The 19,011-nt window shown below is 46.2% G+C and overlaps 1 protein-coding gene across 1 annotated transcript in view; it reads left to right on the top strand.

The window, feature by feature from the left end:
- IL10RA (interleukin 10 receptor subunit alpha) overlaps nt 1-15,386 on the top strand; it is a 53,298-nt gene extending 37,912 nt beyond the window's left edge. Inside the window, exons 5-7 of the mRNA XM_086957022.1 lie at nt 1,761-1,908; nt 3,258-3,382; nt 12,618-15,386. Coding sequence (XP_086813148.1) covers nt 1,761-1,908; nt 3,258-3,382; nt 12,618-13,523 — 1,179 coding nt within the window. The 3' untranslated portion in view covers nt 13,524-15,386. The remainder of the gene's footprint in view (nt 1-1,760; nt 1,909-3,257; nt 3,383-12,617) is intronic.
- Nucleotides 15,387-19,011: the final 3,625 nt, after the last annotated feature.

The raw sequence follows: 19,011 nt of genomic DNA, 5'->3' as shown, positions 1-19,011 counted from the left end.
GTTGACAATGTACTGATGCGTCTAAGAAAACTTGCGGCTTTGGGTCAGAGACTGCGAGACAAACCAGCAAACCTTGCCAACCGATATAGGGTCTTTGGCGATAGATCCAACCTTTTCTGATTTCTCCAGAGCCGTGGCAGCTGGTAGAGGACCGGTGCGGGGGAAGGTGGTGCTACAAAATAAATAACAATGAAAATGTACCTGGTGGTGGTTGTCGCCAGTCACCGCCTCTCCTCGCAGGAACCAGGAACAGGAACCACCCAGGCTTCCAGACTCCCCTGGCCAATCACGCCACTGCTGATAGTAGCGTCATGATTGGTCTCAGCGCTGTGGTTCGGCGCTCAGAGAGGGATTGGGAGCCTGGGTATTTTCTCTAACCAGGCTGTAAGACAGCCTGGATGGAGAACAAGCAAAGTGCGCATTAATGTGCCGGCCAAACGGTCTGCGCACTTTAGGTGCGGCAACTGGACTACTACAAATAAAATGATAATAACTTCTGGTATTATCATTTCTTTTCCGTTGCACTACTTTAAATCAGTGGGGCGACACTCCTCCGCCTTAGTGGAAGAGCCGCCACTGCTCCAGAGATGAAAACATTTCTGAGTCCCAACTTTCAGAACGTTTTGCAAAGGCCTTATAATTGCTACTCAGATTTTGCAAAAATTACCTCTTGTCTTGCTGTATTACTTCCAGGCAGATGCAGCTAGCTTTCGCTGTTGTCTCTTAGTGTCTTTGACACTTCCCCCTCAGTAAAGAAGTCGCAGAGCGGGCAGGTTTCTTTGAGAGACATCCCTGATGTTCTTAGGTTTGAGGGTCATCCTAGCTTTCATCTGTACAGTAAGGTGGGATAGTGTCAGTCATATATGCAACATATGATACAGAAAGGACAGTGGAGGGGTGGCAGTGTTACACACACATCAGACTCACTTCTACAGGCCAATAGGGTTGGGACACACCCAGTCGCATCCTGGACTTCCCTTAGTAATGCTGATAAGACTGAAGCAGAGACAGTCTTATATCTGACTCCACTCTAAAAGGTGTTTGAGTCTGCAAAAAAGATAGGCACAGTGGTGAAATATGTTTTAAAGTTGGTACGGCTATGGAAGGAGCAACCACATTTCAGCAGTCTGATATGTGACAGAGGGTGTTCCAGAGTTCATATTTATTTACAGAGTCCAGACATCTGATTTTTCTGAAGACCAGACCAACCCTACATTAGTTGGAAGGAAGGCATAGACTCCTAGCCTGTGAAGTAGCAGGGTGCCATGGATCCCAACGTGAGGAAGGAAAATTAGTCCACCTACCTTCTTACTGGATAGTAAATGGCAGCCGTAAATTGTATGGAAGGCCTTTCATTGCTGGGTGTGGAGCTCTGCACTTTCTGCTATAATATCAACAGCTTGTTTTTTATATAGCGCTTCATATCACATTTGTCATTTCTATGCACTGTAAATAACAGAAGTCACTATTACTCAGTTTATTGTTCTTCGTTTCCCAACCTCAGGGCTGACTTTGCGTTGGCGGTATCCAACTTGGGATTATCAGATAGCTGCATTTATCAGTGGTGAAGCTAGGTCAAACACCCCCCTCCTGTTCTAATGATAGTTCTGCCTGTGAGCCATATTGCTGCTTGGAATGCAAGCATCGAGACTCCTTGTAGCCTACTTCTGGTCCACATTGAGGATTTGCGTCACGGTCTGCACTATTTCATGCCTGCACTGATGCAGCGGCACACAACACTCTTCCTTTTTGTCTTACAGCTTACGCAGAACGAGGAGTCGACAGAGTTTGATGTGTCCAACCTGGCCTGGGGAGAGCAGTACTGCATCACCGTTTCCCCCGAGATCAGGTCCAGGCCCAACCTGGGCATCACCACGGAGGCGCACTGTGCGTCTGTGCCCGCTGAGGGTAAGACGCCTTCCTTCCTAGAGCCTAGAGATACATGTACAATGGCTTCCACTGAAATGACATTTGGCTAGAGTTATTTGTTTATAAATGTTGAGCATATACAGTATCTATAATACAAATTAGAGGAACATCACATTATGGTCCTTCACCATCCACCATGCCATGGCCTTTACTGGATAGTACACCGGGACGGTGTACCATACTATTACCCCTATCCAGGGCTTTCACTGACCTCTCGTTGGCACCTGCACTGTTTTCTCCTATACCTGGTTGCCATTCATGCCCAGCCTGCATTGACCTCTAATGGCACCTGCACTGTTATATATATACCCCTGGCTCACACCCCTTGCCCAGGCCTTCACTGGCCTCACCTTGGCACCTGCACTGTTTTCACCTGTACCTGGCAGCCAGTTTTGCCCAGCCAGCATTGCCCCCTGACCCCCCACCGTGGCACCTGCATTGTGTTATATACCTGTCTCACACCCCTCCTCTGGGCTTACCTTGGCCCACTGCTGGTTTCTCTGATACATGGATTTCATTTAGGGCTGTACCTTGGTGCAGAAGGTGCGGTGGCACTGTAGCCAAGAGCCTGGAAGGACACACTCAACCTTGATTGCTGCTATATTTCACAGTTCAGTGCCCCAAGGCCCAATTTCTTTCCTTTCCCTAGGGTCCATGACACACTGGCTGCGCCATTGCAGCCATCCCTTGCCCAGGCCTGAACTGACCTTACCTTGGCGCGTGTGTTGTGTTATTTACTTGGCCAGGCGTATTTGGCACCTGTTCAACACACTGGGCAGCTCCAATAGGTGCAGTTGTCCCACTACACAATTGAGTTACTCTTTATAGTTGTAATCACCCTCCATTCCTAATACTATGCAGATGTTTTTCTCACTTTGTAATCATTGAGACTGACTGTGCAGGGCAGGTTGGTATTTACCCCAAAACATATGGTAATGTTTTACTACTTTAAAGACAGCTACCACCACATCATTGTTTTACTATTAACGCCTTAACTGCAGTGGTTTTTCCGCCGCGGTGCGGGCGTTCTACTGAGTGGGCGGGGCTCCGTCGGCCAACGGCCGACGGCAGCACCCGCCAGGTAGTGCTTCCGTCGGCCAACGGCCGACGGGAGCACGGAACGGGTTAATACATGCGTTTTCCTCCTCTATGCATTCTTTTCAACTCTAGTTTTTCAGGCGACGATGTCTTTCAGGGCCTGGATTGCTCAATATGTAAAAAAAATCTAATGTGAATAAGACATACCATGAAGCTTGCTGCACACATGTTTGCTGTGGGTGTACGTGATGACGAGAAGTCTGACGCTGCCATGTTTTGTTTCTTTACAGCTCACACTGGTGTGATAGTGTTGACCGCCTTCTCCTGCATCACCGTGCTGTGCATGCTGCTGGTGTTTGGCAACATCTTTGTCTGTCTCTACATTAAGAAACCCATGAAAACACCGGAAATGCTAGTACGTCATGAGTTTTATTAAATGCATCAAAAGTTCTGAGTGTGCTTTTTTTCCTTTTGTGGTTCATTGCTGGAGGGCGAGCACAGGGTAGTGCTTAATTTGAGCCTGTGGTTTCCGATGCTGAGCACGGGCACCTAATCATCAACAACAGTACTCTTCATGAGCACCAGTTAAGGACGCATTAATTTTCGGGGAGATTAAGTGATTTGGCCAGAATCCCAAGCTGTTGAGCCGACGCGGAGACTCAAACCTGGTTCCCCAGCTCAAAAGTCGGCAGCTATGGCCGTAACAGCACATCCTCTCCCAACCTTCATGGGTAGTAGTTGGTTATGTTTTGGGCGGCGCTAACAGGAGATGGGCTGGTGCTAGCTGCCTCCTGACCAGAGCCCTGGCACTTATTTGGTTTTTCAAATTAAACACTGTCAAAGGGTGAACTAAACTAAAAGATATCATCCGCCTGGCTATCCATGGCTTCACAGTCTATATGATTCATCCATTTTCTTTGTGTTGCCAACTGCCATGCACCGTTGAGTAAGGTTTTTACGCAACAGCGAGCTTGTACTCCCGGGAAAATGCTTTAAGGGGTGGCACCTGGCTTTTACCGGGAACTAGGCATTGATGGAGGGCAGCACGTGACATATACATTTCAGAGAGAATCCTCTGAGGCTTGGTGTGAGCACTGCTTCCTCCTCAACTGCCCTGGTGACATACTCTATTGTGTGAAACCAAAGTGACTTAATGAAATTGGAGGGGGCCCCCTGCAACGTACATGGAGGAATCTCATTGCGGAGTCAGTCAGGAGCTCTCAGGCCAAGGTACTAGGCTGAGAGAGCCCACTGGACTCGGAGGCCCCCCGCATCACGGGACCTATGTTACACCACTGGTGTAACAACTACACATGGGGAAGCTTCATGGGGTCATTATTCCTCATCTACAAGCCTGGTGATGTACACTACAGGACACAGACCTCAACATGTGGATGGAGCTCCGATGCGGCCTTCCTCCTTCACTAGACACCAGTTGACTACAAGCTGCACAGTAAGAGAGCCCTACGTGTGGGAGGAGCCCTGAGAAATCCAGTCCCTCGCTCCTCCACCAGAAGCCTGATGATGTGCTCGGCCTACATTTTTAGTCACCTCGGGTGTGAAGATCTGTAAGCAAGCGTAAGAGTCCCAGTGGAGGTTCATGGGAATGGGAGAGCTTTAATGTCTCACCCTAGATGAATGGCATTAAAGGACACTTCCAAATCATGTCATCTTAAAAGTTCTTTTCAGGAGTGCTGCAAAAAATAAGATCTAAATTCCTTTCAACTGAAGCCAAATAAAAAAGCCTAAACGCTTTGAAGATATTTATTGTATAAAGGGAAACATTCCATTTGCACACGGAAGATCCACACAGTGACAAAAAAGCTGAGGTTGCCACACTAACCCTAGGATTGAAGGTGTGTACCAGCCTCATGGAGCACCCGCCCAGGAAGAGTTCAAGTGCCTGGTGGAGTTAGGAGCTGTTGTATAATTGGACACTACCAGAACCACTGCAAGAGTGCATGGAGGCACTGAGGTTCCCGTTGTTGAATGCGAAGACTACCCAAGTCTCTGGGATAGGTCATTGGACCAACCCCCGCAGGCAGCGATCTGGTAAGGAAACGTGGCTTGTGGTATGGGCGAGGGGCGAAGGACATAATGAATTGAATTGAGGGGCTGCAGATTGAAGAAGGGCGAGATAGCCCATCCAGGGTTGTCTGTTTGCGAGGATACTCCCATTCAGGGCAATATTAGGATACACCTAAGATGGGGCCTGCAACAGCACAGTGAATCAAGCATCCCTCCCCTCTCTAGACAGGAAATGACATGATGGTGATTGAACACCTTGAAAATAGAGTCTGCAAAAAACCTGTTTGTATTTGGACGAGCATTGAGAAAGGCAATCGCGGAAACACGTCTGCCCTTTGAAATAAATCATCCTGTGCTGACACTTTCTTTTGGAAGTAGGAGCGTTTATAAATATGAGAGTTCCACCCTCTCATGGAGCAGCCACCCAGGAAGAGTTCTACAAGTGACTGGTGGAGTTAGGAGCTGAGAGAGAGAGAGAGAGAGTGAGAGAGTGAGAGAGTGAGAGAGAGAGAGAGAGAGAGAGAGAGAGAGAGAGAGAGAGAGAGAGAGAGAGAGAGAGAGAGAGAGAGAGAGAGAGATGGTTATTGATGATACATCATAAAAAAAAGACGATAAATGTTAAAAATGTCTATGCTTAGACGGATCATAAACAGCAGAAATGAACAAGACTACAACTTTATTTCAATATCAAATGCTGTTTCTTGCAGTTTCCAATGTTGGGCTAATTGCTCCCATTGCAATGGGAAGAGAGCATTTCACACCCAACCTTTTAGTTTCGCACACCTGTGGCTTTCTCAAGACTTGAGAAAAGATTGTCAACGTATTAGTAGAGAAGGCTAGGATGTGGTGACGATATGATGCTCAAATTGAAGTTGAGATATCACGCACATTGTTGTAGGTCGAATAGGATTGAAAGGCCTCTATTGTGCCTGGAGCTGTATGAAGGGTCTGATGAACAGCACAGGTAGCAGTCTTCTATCAGGCTGGCCATCAAGTCACTATTCAGCTGACTTGGAAGCATCTAGTCACAGTTGATCTCTTACCCAAATGAAGTTTGCCTTTGGATTTACATAACCTGAATGAAGGCATGCCATAATAGGAAAGTTAATAAAACCAGATAACAGGAATGAATACAATTCACAGAAGCAAAAGGCCATGTCAACGCTCCCAGTGTTTGAAATGACCAGATTAGGACCACAAAATGGTGGCAGATAAAACCATTGCACGCATCGATTCTGTCATTAACTTCAGCTGTTCCAGCCCGAAAAAAAGGCTGTTCTTCTAGCCTACACCTCCTCCCCCCTCCCGGACCACATTTTTGTTTTCAGCCTGTCTGCTTTGACTTCCGGGTTGGATGTTGCTGCTGTCTGCATACTTGGCAGATGTCATATGATTGCCGTTCCCCATCTTGTAGTAGCAGAGTTTCTTGCTCGTGACCGCGGAAGCATTTCTTAATGCTTCCAGGCCATTCTGAACGCGGTCCTGGCTTAGGGCCAGACGCCTCCTTTGTTTCCCAGCTGCTGCGTTCTCGCGTTCCTAGCCAGGCTTGCGTGGGCTGCGTGGGTGCGTGATATAGGGTGACCAGACGTCCCGGTTTTCCCCGGACGGTCCCCGTTTTTGGAGAAGTGTCCCCGTGTCCCGACACTTTGCTCCAAATGAGTCAAATGTCCCCGTTTTCGAAAGGTGTCCGAGTTAAACACAAAAATGTCCCGGTTTTTCATTGCGTGTGATGAGCGCTGTAGCAGGAAGGGAAATCCTTAGAAGAGAGAAGTTTTCTCTCGGGATTTCCCTTCTTTTTCCACGCAGCGCCACCTACACTTTTGCTGACTTCCAAGAGGTGCCCGCACAGGCGTGTTGCAAGCATGTTAATCAGGGCAGAGTGGAGCTGCAGGGCCTCCAACAAGGTGTGAAACAACAGCAAGGACTAATTAAAATTCAAATGGTCTTTTAAAGACCTGCGAAACGATCGGGTGTGGCTCTGTGGGTGCCCGGAATCGGTCTCATCCGAGGCTGCCACACACGATGGGGGGAGGGCGGGGTGAAGTCCAATGGGTGTTGCATGCCTGATCAGGCCTCATGCGCACATTAGAGGAAGGGGAAATCGACAAATGTCTAGTCAAACCTGTAATTACACTGCTCAGCAATTGTCCGTTTTTAGGAGAAAAAAGTAAGTTTTAATTTACTGGAACGAGTAGGTGTTGCATTTTTTGTAAAATAGTCTTTCAAACAGCAGGCCGTTAATGAGTACACTAATATTCTCTTTTAAAACGTATACTTGCTCAGCTTAATTGACCATTATGTTAGGGATGTTCGGTGAGTTATTCTGCAGCCCCACAAATGACTTTCATCTGGTCGAACTGTTCAGTTCAGTTCAGTTCAAATAAGCTTTATTCGGCGTTTGGCCATAAAAGCATCACAATAAAATACATACAAGTAAAAAATAACTCAACCTAACATTGCCTGGTTAAAAGAAAAATGAGATAAGACCCAACTAAAAATAGTTTGGCATGTAAGCAGTTATAAATAAAAAAATAAAAACCCCAATACACAGAATCCCCCTTTTTCACCCGCTGTTATTGTGATTCAGTGCTCGAGGACCAGGATAAAAGTCATGGAGGTCCCAGATACGAATGGAGCCATCACCAAGTTTTGGCTGGATAGAACGCAAGTAGGGGGCAGTATTCCTGTCCTTAAACCTAACCAGAATCAAGTCCCTCGGAACATTTTTGGGCAGATGACCAAGCCACCCCACCCTTCTGACACTCTGTATCCCACCGTCTAGCAGGGAAGGTAATGGTCTATTGTTTTGGAGCCAATAAATGGCTTTGTTCAGAAGGTCCCGATGCAGTTCACGTTTTCCTGGTCTGAGAGCAGGGACCCCAGAGAGAATGGTGACATATGGGGCTGCTACGGGGGGTAAATCGATGCAGTGTCATTCTATCTAGTGCGATCACAGGAGCTCTTTGTGGGACATGCTCGTAAATACGGGTGATATTGTGATCACTTTGAGTCGGTGGTGTAACAGGGGAGTCACATGTTTGTAAAATCCTGGGAGCATTGTCCGTAGGCCTTTTGTGGGTATTAGTGGGGGAGGACTGGGTCGAACTGAATAAAGTGATGATTTGAAGCACTTTAAAAAAAAGTGTTGCAAACCGATGCTCCTTATAAACTTTTGAGTATCTTCCTTTGGACATTTACCAAAATCGTATTTTACGAATTCAACCTAATCATGGTTACCACCTGAGGAATTTATCTGCACATTAATATAATGCATGATGGATTCACCAGTGAGGACACTCTTGAGCCGAGGCATACACCTGTATGGAGAACATCCTGCAAGTTGATGAGTGCACATTCTGTGACACCGAGACAAACTGGCTTTCTTTCTTACATATCCTGTATACGGAACACCCACGAATTCCCTATGTGACATGCAGTGTAAACCTCTTGAATTAATGAATTAATGTTCTCGAGTAGCCCACATTGTGAACTGAGGCACAGAAAAGGAAATTAAGTTACATTTGTCAGCGCCAGTCTTCTGCTTCCAAAGTATGCGGGAGGAATTAGATTGCATCTTGTATAATTTCCATCACGCTTATTTTCAAACGCTGTGCCTGCTCACATCCTGCCCTTTTCTTGAAAAGTACGTAAGAGCAAGTCATGTGTAACCATACATGCCAACATTTCAGAAGAGCAAAGAGGGAGATTAAAAAAAAAAATCGGGAGAATGGGGCCTTGAATCGGGTTACTGGCATGTATGGGCTTTTGAAGTGTGCTGCTTCAGGATTTGACATTTGAAACACAAATACACGTTTTCTCATACCTTTCAGAACCAAGGAGCGCAATGCCAGGCAGAGAGAGTGTGATGCAAGTGTTGTGCATTGGCCTGGCAGGTTGCTGGCAGTGCATGCTTCCCCCCCCCACCCCCCACCCCACCCCCGTGGCTAAACCAGCTTCCCTTGCACACACACAGCCCTCCCCCCCCCCCATACTTCACACGTCTTTAAAAGACCATTCCCTCGTTAATGACGCTTTGTTGTTTTTCACCCCTTCTAGAGCCCCTGCGTCGCCACTCTGACTATTGCTGGAAGAATTGGCACTTTACACAATGCCAAGCCCTGTCAGCTGAAACCCCGAGGAATCGGGTTTTTTTCTTGCAGGAATCGGGAGGCGGGAGACTAGCCTTGAAATCGGTAGTCTCACGCCTGAATCGGGAGGGTTGGCATGTCTGTGTGTAGGATTCCACAATCCAGTCAAGTGAGGACAGCCAGGATCACAACAAAGGTCTTCTTAATCCTACAGGTGACATATCCACTAAACCCCATCACCTGAGGTGCATTCGTGAAAACTACGCTGATACGCCCCTCAGGCTGCAACACACCACATACACACACCAGCGAAAGAGCACAGGCAGTGATAGGGCAAAATCCTGTCTGGTAGAGAGCAGGTATAATGCACGCAGCACCAATGAAAGCATCACACACATGCACACTTGCCTGGCAGCATGTGCTGTCGCAGTGCGCTTTTCTCTTATACAGCACAGGCTCAGCACAGACAGTGGCACTGCAAGCTTCCTTCACAGATGTATGTACACTCAGGGTCCTGCTCAAGCAGCCTGTGACAGTGTGAGCTTCCTTCACAACCTACAGGTTCTGCATAGCTAGTGCCCACTCGGTCTGTGGAGGGAGCTGTCATTATAGTCCCTTTTCTACGTCTCATTCATGGTCTCCCTAAACTCCATCATGCTACCTCTGTATTAAAGAATTTGCATTGGTTGCCCATTAGGGAGCGGGCCCTCTTCAAACTTGGCTGTACTGCGTTTCAGGCCCGAGCTGGAACTGCCCCAGCATTCATAAACTCGTCAATTTCCAGCTATACACCAGTCAGAGAGCTCCGCTCCTCCTCCCAGTCCCTTCTTTCCGTTTCTCGTTTCAGGAAGAAGAGGATGGGGGGGGGGGGAATTTGCGGTCCTAGGTCCTACTTTCTGGAACTCCCTCCCCCTCAATATACGATCCATCCCACTTTACCCTGACTTTCGCAAGGCCTTAAAAACCCATCTTTTTCTGCAAGCATTCACAGCCTAGCTTTCTCACAGCTACCACCCAGGTTCTAAAGTCCGCCAGCGCCAAGAAACCGCTAGGTAAATGCGCGCTTTATAAGTGTTTTTAAATTCAAATTATGACCGCTGTCAAATCGTCCTACTTTTATGTCGATGGTTACTGCATACCGTAGTCCTACTTCTATGTCTATGACCTGTCCCCGTTTTTTGTTTTGAGAATCTGGTCACCCTAGCGTGATATCATTACCACAGTCAGCCGGGTTGGACTTCATTAGCATTCCACGAGCCTCCTTCTGCATATGCAGTACTCTTCACTTAACTAAAGCCCTAGGGGTGCCTGGAATCCTGTGATCATGCGTCTCACACTATCTTACAGTTTTCCATGTACCAAAGGGAAGAGGGTGGAGACTTAAGAGCGCTTCAGATCAGCCAGTCTATCCTGTGTCAGCAAGTGTACCGGAATGATCTAACCGAGTATTGTCCGGGGGTGCACGTAATGACTGTTCGCACCAATGGTTCAGGGTATATTGTGAAATTGGGGCACCTTCTGAGGGAGCACTGGCTAAGGAAGACTGTTGGTGCTGAATTCATGTCAAGCATGAATTCAGCTCGGGCCTAGTGCTTGCCTGCCTCCAGCTGCAAGCACACCGAACAAGCCACTGACTGCCTCAGCCCTGCTGTTTTCCAAAGGCAAGCCTGCTTGTGACTGACTGCCCTGCTCCAAGTGTTTTTCAAAGGCAAGCCTGCAGAGGCTGACTGCCCTGCTCCAAGTGTCTTTCAAAGGCAAGCCTGCTTGTGACTGACTGCCCTGCTCCAAGTCTTTTTTCAAAGGCAAGCCTGCATGTGACTGACTGACAATGCTCCCAGTGTTTTTCCAAGGCAAGCCTGCTTGTGACTGACTGCCCTGCTACAAGTGTTTTTTAAAGGCAAGCCTGCTTGTGACTGCCTGCCCTGCTCCAAGTGTTTTTCAAAGGCAAGCCTGGATGTGACTGACTGCCCTGCTCCAACTGTTTTTCAAAGGCAAGCCTGCATGTGACTGACTGCTATGCCCCAAGTGTTTATCAAAGGCAAGCTTGCGTGTGCCTGACTGACAATTCTCCCAGTGTTTTTCAGAGGCAAGCCTGCTTGTGACTGACTGCCCTGCTCCAAGTGTTTATGAAAGGCAAGCAGGATGTGATTGACTGCCCCCGCTCCCAGTGTTTTTCAAAAGCAGGCCTGCATGTGACTGACTGACAAGACTCCCAGTGTTTTTCAACGGCAAGCCTGCTTGTGACTGACTGCCCATGTTCTCAGTGATTTTCAAAGGCAAACCTGCGTGTGACTGACTGCCCCTGCTCCCAGTGTTTTTCAAAGGCAAGCCTTCTTGTGACTGACTGCCCTGCTCCAAGTGTTTTTCAAAGGCAAGCCTGCTTGTGACTGACTGCCATGCCCCAAGTGTTTATCAAAGGCAAGCCTGCTTGTGACTGCCTGCCATGCCCCAAGTGTTTATCAAAGGCAAGCCTGCATGTGACTGACTGACAATGCTCCCAGTGTTTTTCAAAGGCAAGCCTTCTTGTGACTGACTGCCCTGCTCCAAGTGTTGTTCAAAGGCAAGCCTGCTTGTGACTGCCTGCCCTGCTCCAAGTGTTTATCAAAGGCAGGCCTGAATGTGACTGACTGACAATGCTCCCAGTGTTTTTCAAAAAGGCAAGCCTTCTTGTGACTGACTGCCCTTCTCCAAGTGTTTATCAAAGGCAAGCCTGCATGTGACTGACTGCCCTGCTCCAAGTGTCTTTCAAAGGCAAGCCTGCTTGTGACTGACTGCCCTGCTCCAAGTCTTTTTTCAAAGGCAAGCCTGCATGTGACTGACTGACAATGATCCCAGTGTTTTTCCAAGGCAAGCCTGCTTGTGACTGACTGCCCTGCTACAAGTGTTTTTTAAAGGCAAGCCTGCTTGTGACTGCCTGCCCTGCTCCAAGTGTTTTTCAAAGGCAAACCTGGATGTGACTGACTGCCCTGCTCCAAGTGTTTCTCAAAGGCAAGCCTGCTTGTGACTGCCTGCCCTGCTCCAAGTGTTTACCAAAGGCAAGCCTGCATGGGACTGACTGACAGTGCTCCAAGTGTTTTTCAAAGTCAAGCCTGCATGTGACTGACTCTACTCTGGCTCTATAGGGACTCAGCGACACCCTGGAGACTTTTTAATTGCAAGCCTGGCGATATGGAATGATTTTAATTAGCATCCTTTTAGAGTCCCGTCCAGTAAAGTAACAAAATTCACTTTTAGCCCAAACAACATCCGAGTTCTTGCAATCAGAATAGTGTGAGAAGGAGAAAAAACAAGTGCTGTTCTACTGCCCTGGGGGGTTTATGATGAACCCCACCACTTGATCAGTCTACTTGGCGCAAGCTCCATATCACAATGTCAACAACAACAACAAAAGCTCCCTTATTGAATACACTGATCATATTGTTTGACTAAAAATGCCAATGTTCAATTTGTTGCAAATAACCAGTGTCATGAATGTTCTCACACTACTCACACTCTACCATGCGCTAAAATTTAACTAATTCCTTTCTATTTCAGAAATCGCCCATAAAAGCCAGCTCTCTTTGGATGGAGAAATGGCAGCCCCCCGCATGGATTGAGGACGTGGTGGTGAGCTTGGATGAGGAGTCGATAAAGAAGTTGTCCATGCTCCAGAAGAGCTCCCCAGTTCGGTTGAGCACAGACAGTGGCTTCTGTGGTGACAAGATCTCGTTGGAGAGTGAGAGCCGGTCCCCGACTCCATCGCTGGGCTGCCCAGATCAGTCTCCTGTAGTGCCTCGACCTTTAAAAGCCAGTTGGACTGGCACAGACAGTGGCATCTGCATGAGCGGGACCACCTCCAAGTCAAGCGAACTTGCTTGCACGGAAAGCCAAGGCTATCGTAAGCAGCGTAACGAGAACGAATGTGGCTTGGATCTAGTGAATGCGGCGAGCCATGTATACTTGAAACAATCAAAGCTCAAGGATGACCCCAGTCAAAATGAGGTTATGTCTGAGGAACCCGATGTCCAGGGCATCTCAGGCCTTTCAGACACTTTCCAAAGAACTATGCAGCTAGAAGCTGAGCTCTGCAAGACTGACCTCCCTCCACTGGCTGAAGTCAATGGATACTTAAAGCAATCAGCAAAGCAATGCATTAGCTTTAGCTATTTGAGAGAAACTTTGGGACAAACTCACATTTCTTTATTGGGCGAGATGGGACAAGCAAGTTCCTTGGTCTGCTCGGAACTTAAAGGTCCAGGGTTAGTTCACACGGTGTTGAGTGATCTTGTCACAGAGGAAGACTTTGGCAAAGACCTTATAGCAGAAAAACACATTCCTGGCAGGTTTTTTACTGACATTGACGTGGTTTTCCCCCTGGCCTCGAGTCTGAGGACACAAGATGGATTCCATCTGGAGTTCAATACTCTTTCACTGGTAGATGTTGACATCAAAGACAGATAGACCTAGGAAAGGAAGATGCACGACTACGCTACCAGCCTGGAGATCTTAGGAAGGCGGCCATTTTGTGGGTTGGCCTGCAGACCTCTGGTTTGTGACTGTGGTTTCACTTGTGACTTTTCCGGTGTTTTACTTTTGAGATTGACATTTTCCTGCCTGTTGTATGCAGATATTTCTGTTTAAGGAGTTCAGTAACTGACAATCTCATTCTGTATATAAAAACAAGTTAATATTATTAATTCTGAATAGTTACTGTGAACTCATCTAAACCTGGGGGTGATGTCATAGATCAAAGAGATGATACTCAGAATGTTGAGAACAGTGATATATTGTCAGCTTTTGCACTCAATGACCAGTGATATTTATTTAACTTTATTTTATTTGTGTTATTTATTCGTAAATATGTGTATGGTTGCCCCCGTGGGGTCAATGCTGTAACATTGCTAGAAGGACGGATAGCGAGGTTTAATTTCTATTCGTCAGGGGTTAGGTGGTTCTTATATTCCTTCCTAAACTGCAATGTTGGGTGAAGTCTTGAAGTCATTGGAGGCTGCTGCTTACAAGACAGTACTGCAGTACCACTTCTGCCATTACTACTGCTCCTACTTCTCATAATAACTGTATGCACTCCAGAGTTTGGCACTGTAAGGGAGAAAGGAGGGAAGGACCCCTGCTCGGCACATCGCCCCATTTTACCGAAGCGAGACTCCTCCAGATGCGCTCCCTGTAGTTGTCTCAGGTGGAGTGGCCTATAGGATTCTTCGTTTAAGGTTTTTGGTGACTTCAGAATTCCAAGTTAGAGTGAGGCCCTTGGGAGGGAACGAACCAGAGGTTGACCACAGTGCACTAGTATTGGGTGTGTAAGATATGAACTGCACATGCTCCAGTGATAGGCACTTGGTTTTAGGAGATGTGGCCATTATATCCTCGTCGGCCCTGAATGCACTCCTCCATATGCAGCACCATACTTATTAAGATATAATATGGCAGGTCTCTCTCCTAGCATTGGCACTCTTTCAGGCTGCTTAGCGCCAAGCACACTCCTTTGCACCATAGTGGAAAGGTGTGTGTGAGATGTCTTGGATTTTGTACTGAAACTGTACCCTTTCAGGTCAAAATATGATGTGTAGACCTACTTTAAATCTTTTCACACATACGCTGTACAGTTCAGCAATGTATGAAAAATTAGGAAAAATAAAAACAGCTCTCCTTGTTAATGCTTGCCTTGAGGAGGCGTTACTTTTTGCCGCAAAGCCATGTCCACTATTTTTAGTTGATAGGATTTTCCAACAAAAACCATCGGCGGTAAGGTGACAGTGACCATAGAATACCCCTTTAATACCCATGGAACACCCTCTTGGAGCAAGGTAATGCAAAGAAGTGCAAAACACTATTTGCATTACTGTTAGGGCTCCCTTCCAGCACAAACACAAGTTTTGCTTTGGAAAATAAATACTTTATCAACACTTTGCACTGGCTTCCTTCACTTTCTGTGACTTTGCAGCAGCACAAATTGCTGATAAGCCAGCCCCAGAGTGTTATCTGGTGTAGGATGCATATTCCAAGAACCTCGCCTTACCTTTGGGGAAGACTAAACTAAATTTGCACTAGTGATGGGATAATGCCTTCCTTCCAGCCATCACTGATCAGGTGTTGTTCGTTTAAGAGGACCCTGAGTGCTGAACTTGGGGGAACACATTGTTCATGTATATAGCGGACCACCAATGAATGTTGTCAAAATACTCTGAGTACTGATTTGTTGTTTGTACCTTTTTTAATATGCGTAAAAATACAATATATTTATTTTTGTAAATGTAATTTATGCTATTTATTATTAATAAACTATGTTTTTTTAAATGAGCCAGATATGCAGTTGTATTGAGTAACTGTAACTGTTACACAAGTTCAATTCCGGTCTGCACTTTGCTCCAAGTTGTACTCTGATCTGCAACACCTCCTCTACTAGAGAACACACACAGGGCACAGGCCTACAAGTGCACATTTAGCCATACCCACAACATCCTCTACAACAGAGGTTTTAAACTAGAGGCAAGGCGGCCCTCCTGGGGAGGCATACATTCATCTCATGGGGGTGAGCGAGGGTCTGGCTAAGGGCACAATGTTTTATGCCCTCAGCAAACAGTTGAAAATCATGATTTTGGGGGAAGAAACCAAAATGGCAGGGAGCCACTCTATATTGGGCCATCAGTAAAGCCTTTTGTTACTCATGTCCTGGCTAGAAGTAAGTTTGAAAGTGGGGAAGTATGAAAGGCGCCAAATAACCCTCAAAGTGTCTCCCCCATTTCTGATAATAGATCACTTTATGAAAACTTTTACACAGGGTCGAACTGGAAGAGAAAATAGGTTCAGGCACCAAAATTAAAGTGTCCCCTGTTAGGGAATCGGATAGCTAAAATACTTAGCTCACATTTGGAAATCGGGGCAGGTTGGAACTTGTAACAACATGCTGTAACTATGATTGCAATGTATGGGAGACTGCATGCATTTGTACTTGCTGCAGGTAAAATTTGTAGTAATTTCAAGGAAATCAGCAGGAAATAAATGGCCCACTAGACCTGTGTTTCTCAAACTGGGGTCCTCGGACCCCCAGGGGTCCGTGACACACTCCCTGGGGGTCCGTAGGCAACCGTTTTAAAAGCACAGAAACGTTTCTTGTATAATTAACAGCTTTCCAGCAACAATAAAAGTGTCAAGATCATGCCAGTGATTAATGTACCTGCTGGAGCGTGAGGAGAGTTTTGTTCGGTGGCAGCTTTGACTTAACTAATGTAGCACAGAGGGTTAATGTGCCTACTGCAAAGAACGTGTAACATGCATTTTAAAACGCAGTATTTTATGTGCATAGGTTCGTGGTTACTGCTTTTGTCACAGAGATTCTTTCGTTACTATGAACTTCACAAGTGACAATTGTAATGTAGCAGAGGGACCTACAAACTGTCATCAAAGAGCTGCTTGCAAACTGCATGGTACCAGTTAGTAACTTATGTTTTTCCCCAGTTATTCATTATCCTGATGCTGCTAAAAAGGTTTATTTGGGTGGAAATACATTTTTAATGTAAAAATCAGTGCTAGCCACCGTGTTATGTTCTGAATCCTGAGTTTGTGCTTTTTCAGACCAAGCACTCGTTAAACATTTTATATACACACTGATTTACATGTATGATTTGATGTCTCTATATGCGTGTGATGTAAAGTGCTCTGGCATCCTACAATGGTATGAGAGATGCTATAAAACAAATGAAATGCATGTGACAGAGGGGCTATTACTTCAATAAAAAATACTAAGGGCCAGATGTATGATCCGTTTTTATATGTGCGAACGGGTTCGCGAACCCGTTTGTGCATGCAAAAACCTATTGGGCCATGTACATTGCCTATTTTGTGAGTCGCAATTTGTTTGCGACTCGCTAAATATGTTTTGCAACTTGCTATTTGGAAGGGGCATTTCCTTCCAAATAGCGAGTCTCAAAACCATGTACAAATGTTTTGCAGTCGCAAAACATTCGCAATTACCACCTACTTCAAGTAGACGGTAATGCATTTGCCTCAGGGCACCCCTTCCCATTTGCAAATGCGTGCAAAATTATTTTTTAAGGGCAGGCAGTGGTCCCACGGACCTTTGCCTGCCCTTAGAAAATGAAACGAAAATGTTTAATTTCCTTTTTTTTTAAATGCATGGTAAATGGGATGCATTTTCTTTTTAAAACTGCTTTATTTAAAAGCAGTCCCAGACATGGTGGCCTGCAGAGCCCAGCAGGCCACCATACCTGGGTGGGCTGGAATTTCCAATGAGCTCGCAAATTGCGAGACCGCTCATTATTATTAATGAACCTCGCAATTTGCGACCCCATTGGGAATCCCAAACAGTGTTAAACACACTGTTGTACATTTCATTTAGCATCTCGCAATTTGCCACTTGCCATGTGTCGCCAATTGCGAGGCGCTAAATGAAATGGTCGTACATCTGGCCCCAAAATCCTTAGTACTTTGAGTATTTGTTTTGTATGCACAAATGTGTATTTTTTTCGAATTACTGTTTTAATATTTTAAATTTAACTCATACAAATTGCTTGGGGGTCCCCGGCTTCTAGTGGTGACTCAATGGAGGTCCTCAGGAGTCAAAAGTTTGGGAACCACTGCACTAGACCATAAAACAGGCCCACCAGCAGCCAAAAAATAGGCCACGCACAATGAGCTGTAAGAGCAGTCCACCGGGCACTGCCAGATTGCCCCATAGGCCAATTCAACCCTTCTTTTACACTTTCACGGAGGGCAGGCTGCTAATAGGATGCTGGTAACCATGCATTTTAAAAAAAAAGGAGAGATAACTGAAAGGAACTGCAGTGTTTGAATTGATAAATATGCTCCGTTCTGCTAATTTTGTAGTGTAATTATGCAATAATTATGTAAAACGTTTGCAGACCACTGTTCTGCTGCTTCAGAGATCTCACACGCAGCTCATCCGGTGCAGTTCTATCCTGACTGGCAAGACTTTCTGCAGCTGCAGAGATCCCATACATACCAGTGCACCTCTGTCATGACCTAAAATTCCCTTTGCTACTCCAGAGAACTCACACTGAGCTCTGTCAGTGCATGTCTATTGTGACATGCAAGACCCTCTATAACCTCCAGGCACCCACACTCTGATTTACCAAAGAACCTCAGTGCTCCTTCCTGATCTAAAGGACCTTCAGCAACTCCAGTGATCTCTCACTCCGCTTAACCAGTGTCCCTCTAACTTGACCTGCAACGGTTTCTGCTACTCCAGCGTTTCTATGCTCCGCCCTAGCAGTTCAACTCTACCCAGTCCTGCAACATCTTCTGCTACCTCAGGAACCCACATTCAACTCTTCCAGTGCATCTCGGGCCTCACCTGTAACAGCTTCTGCTTCTCCAAGAACCCCACACTCAGCTCTGCCAATGCACCTCTATCCTGGCCTGCAGCCACAATATGCGGCTCCAGACATCCCACACTGGCCTCATCCAGTACTTTCAAATCCTGCTGCACAGATATCATTGGTTTTCAGGAGTCAGCCTACATCTCCACCAGTTGACCTCAGTCCTCAAGAACACCACCATATGTAGTTTAATTCTCCACTTCCCCCTGCTACAGCTCTGCAAATACATCTCACTCTAGACCTGGCTTGCCTGCTGCTATCTGAATACTGAGACTGACATGACAGGGATTCCATCACTGAAGCACACATGTTTCTCATAGTTGCCAACATTTAAGAATAATTCCAGGGACACTTTGCAGCACAGCTATCAAATACCTACTTTTTTTTTCTTTTTCTTTTTTTTTGTCCTCATTTGCCATACCCTCAATATGGAGGATACCAACCACCTAGTGAGTCCTTCACTTAGGGTCCAATCCAAAGTGTTTTTTCGTGCCCTCCTTCCTATACCAGGACTCGAGTATTTTTTTTTTTTTGGTGGGAGATAAAATCCAGAAACTTGAGGAATTTAAGCT

This window comes from Lissotriton vulgaris, chromosome 2_1, assembly GCF_964263255.1.
Source record: "Lissotriton vulgaris chromosome 2_1, aLisVul1.2, whole genome shotgun sequence".
Taxonomy (NCBI): Eukaryota; Metazoa; Chordata; class Amphibia; order Caudata; family Salamandridae; genus Lissotriton; species Lissotriton vulgaris.
This window is presented reverse-complemented; position numbering and strand designations above follow the sequence as displayed.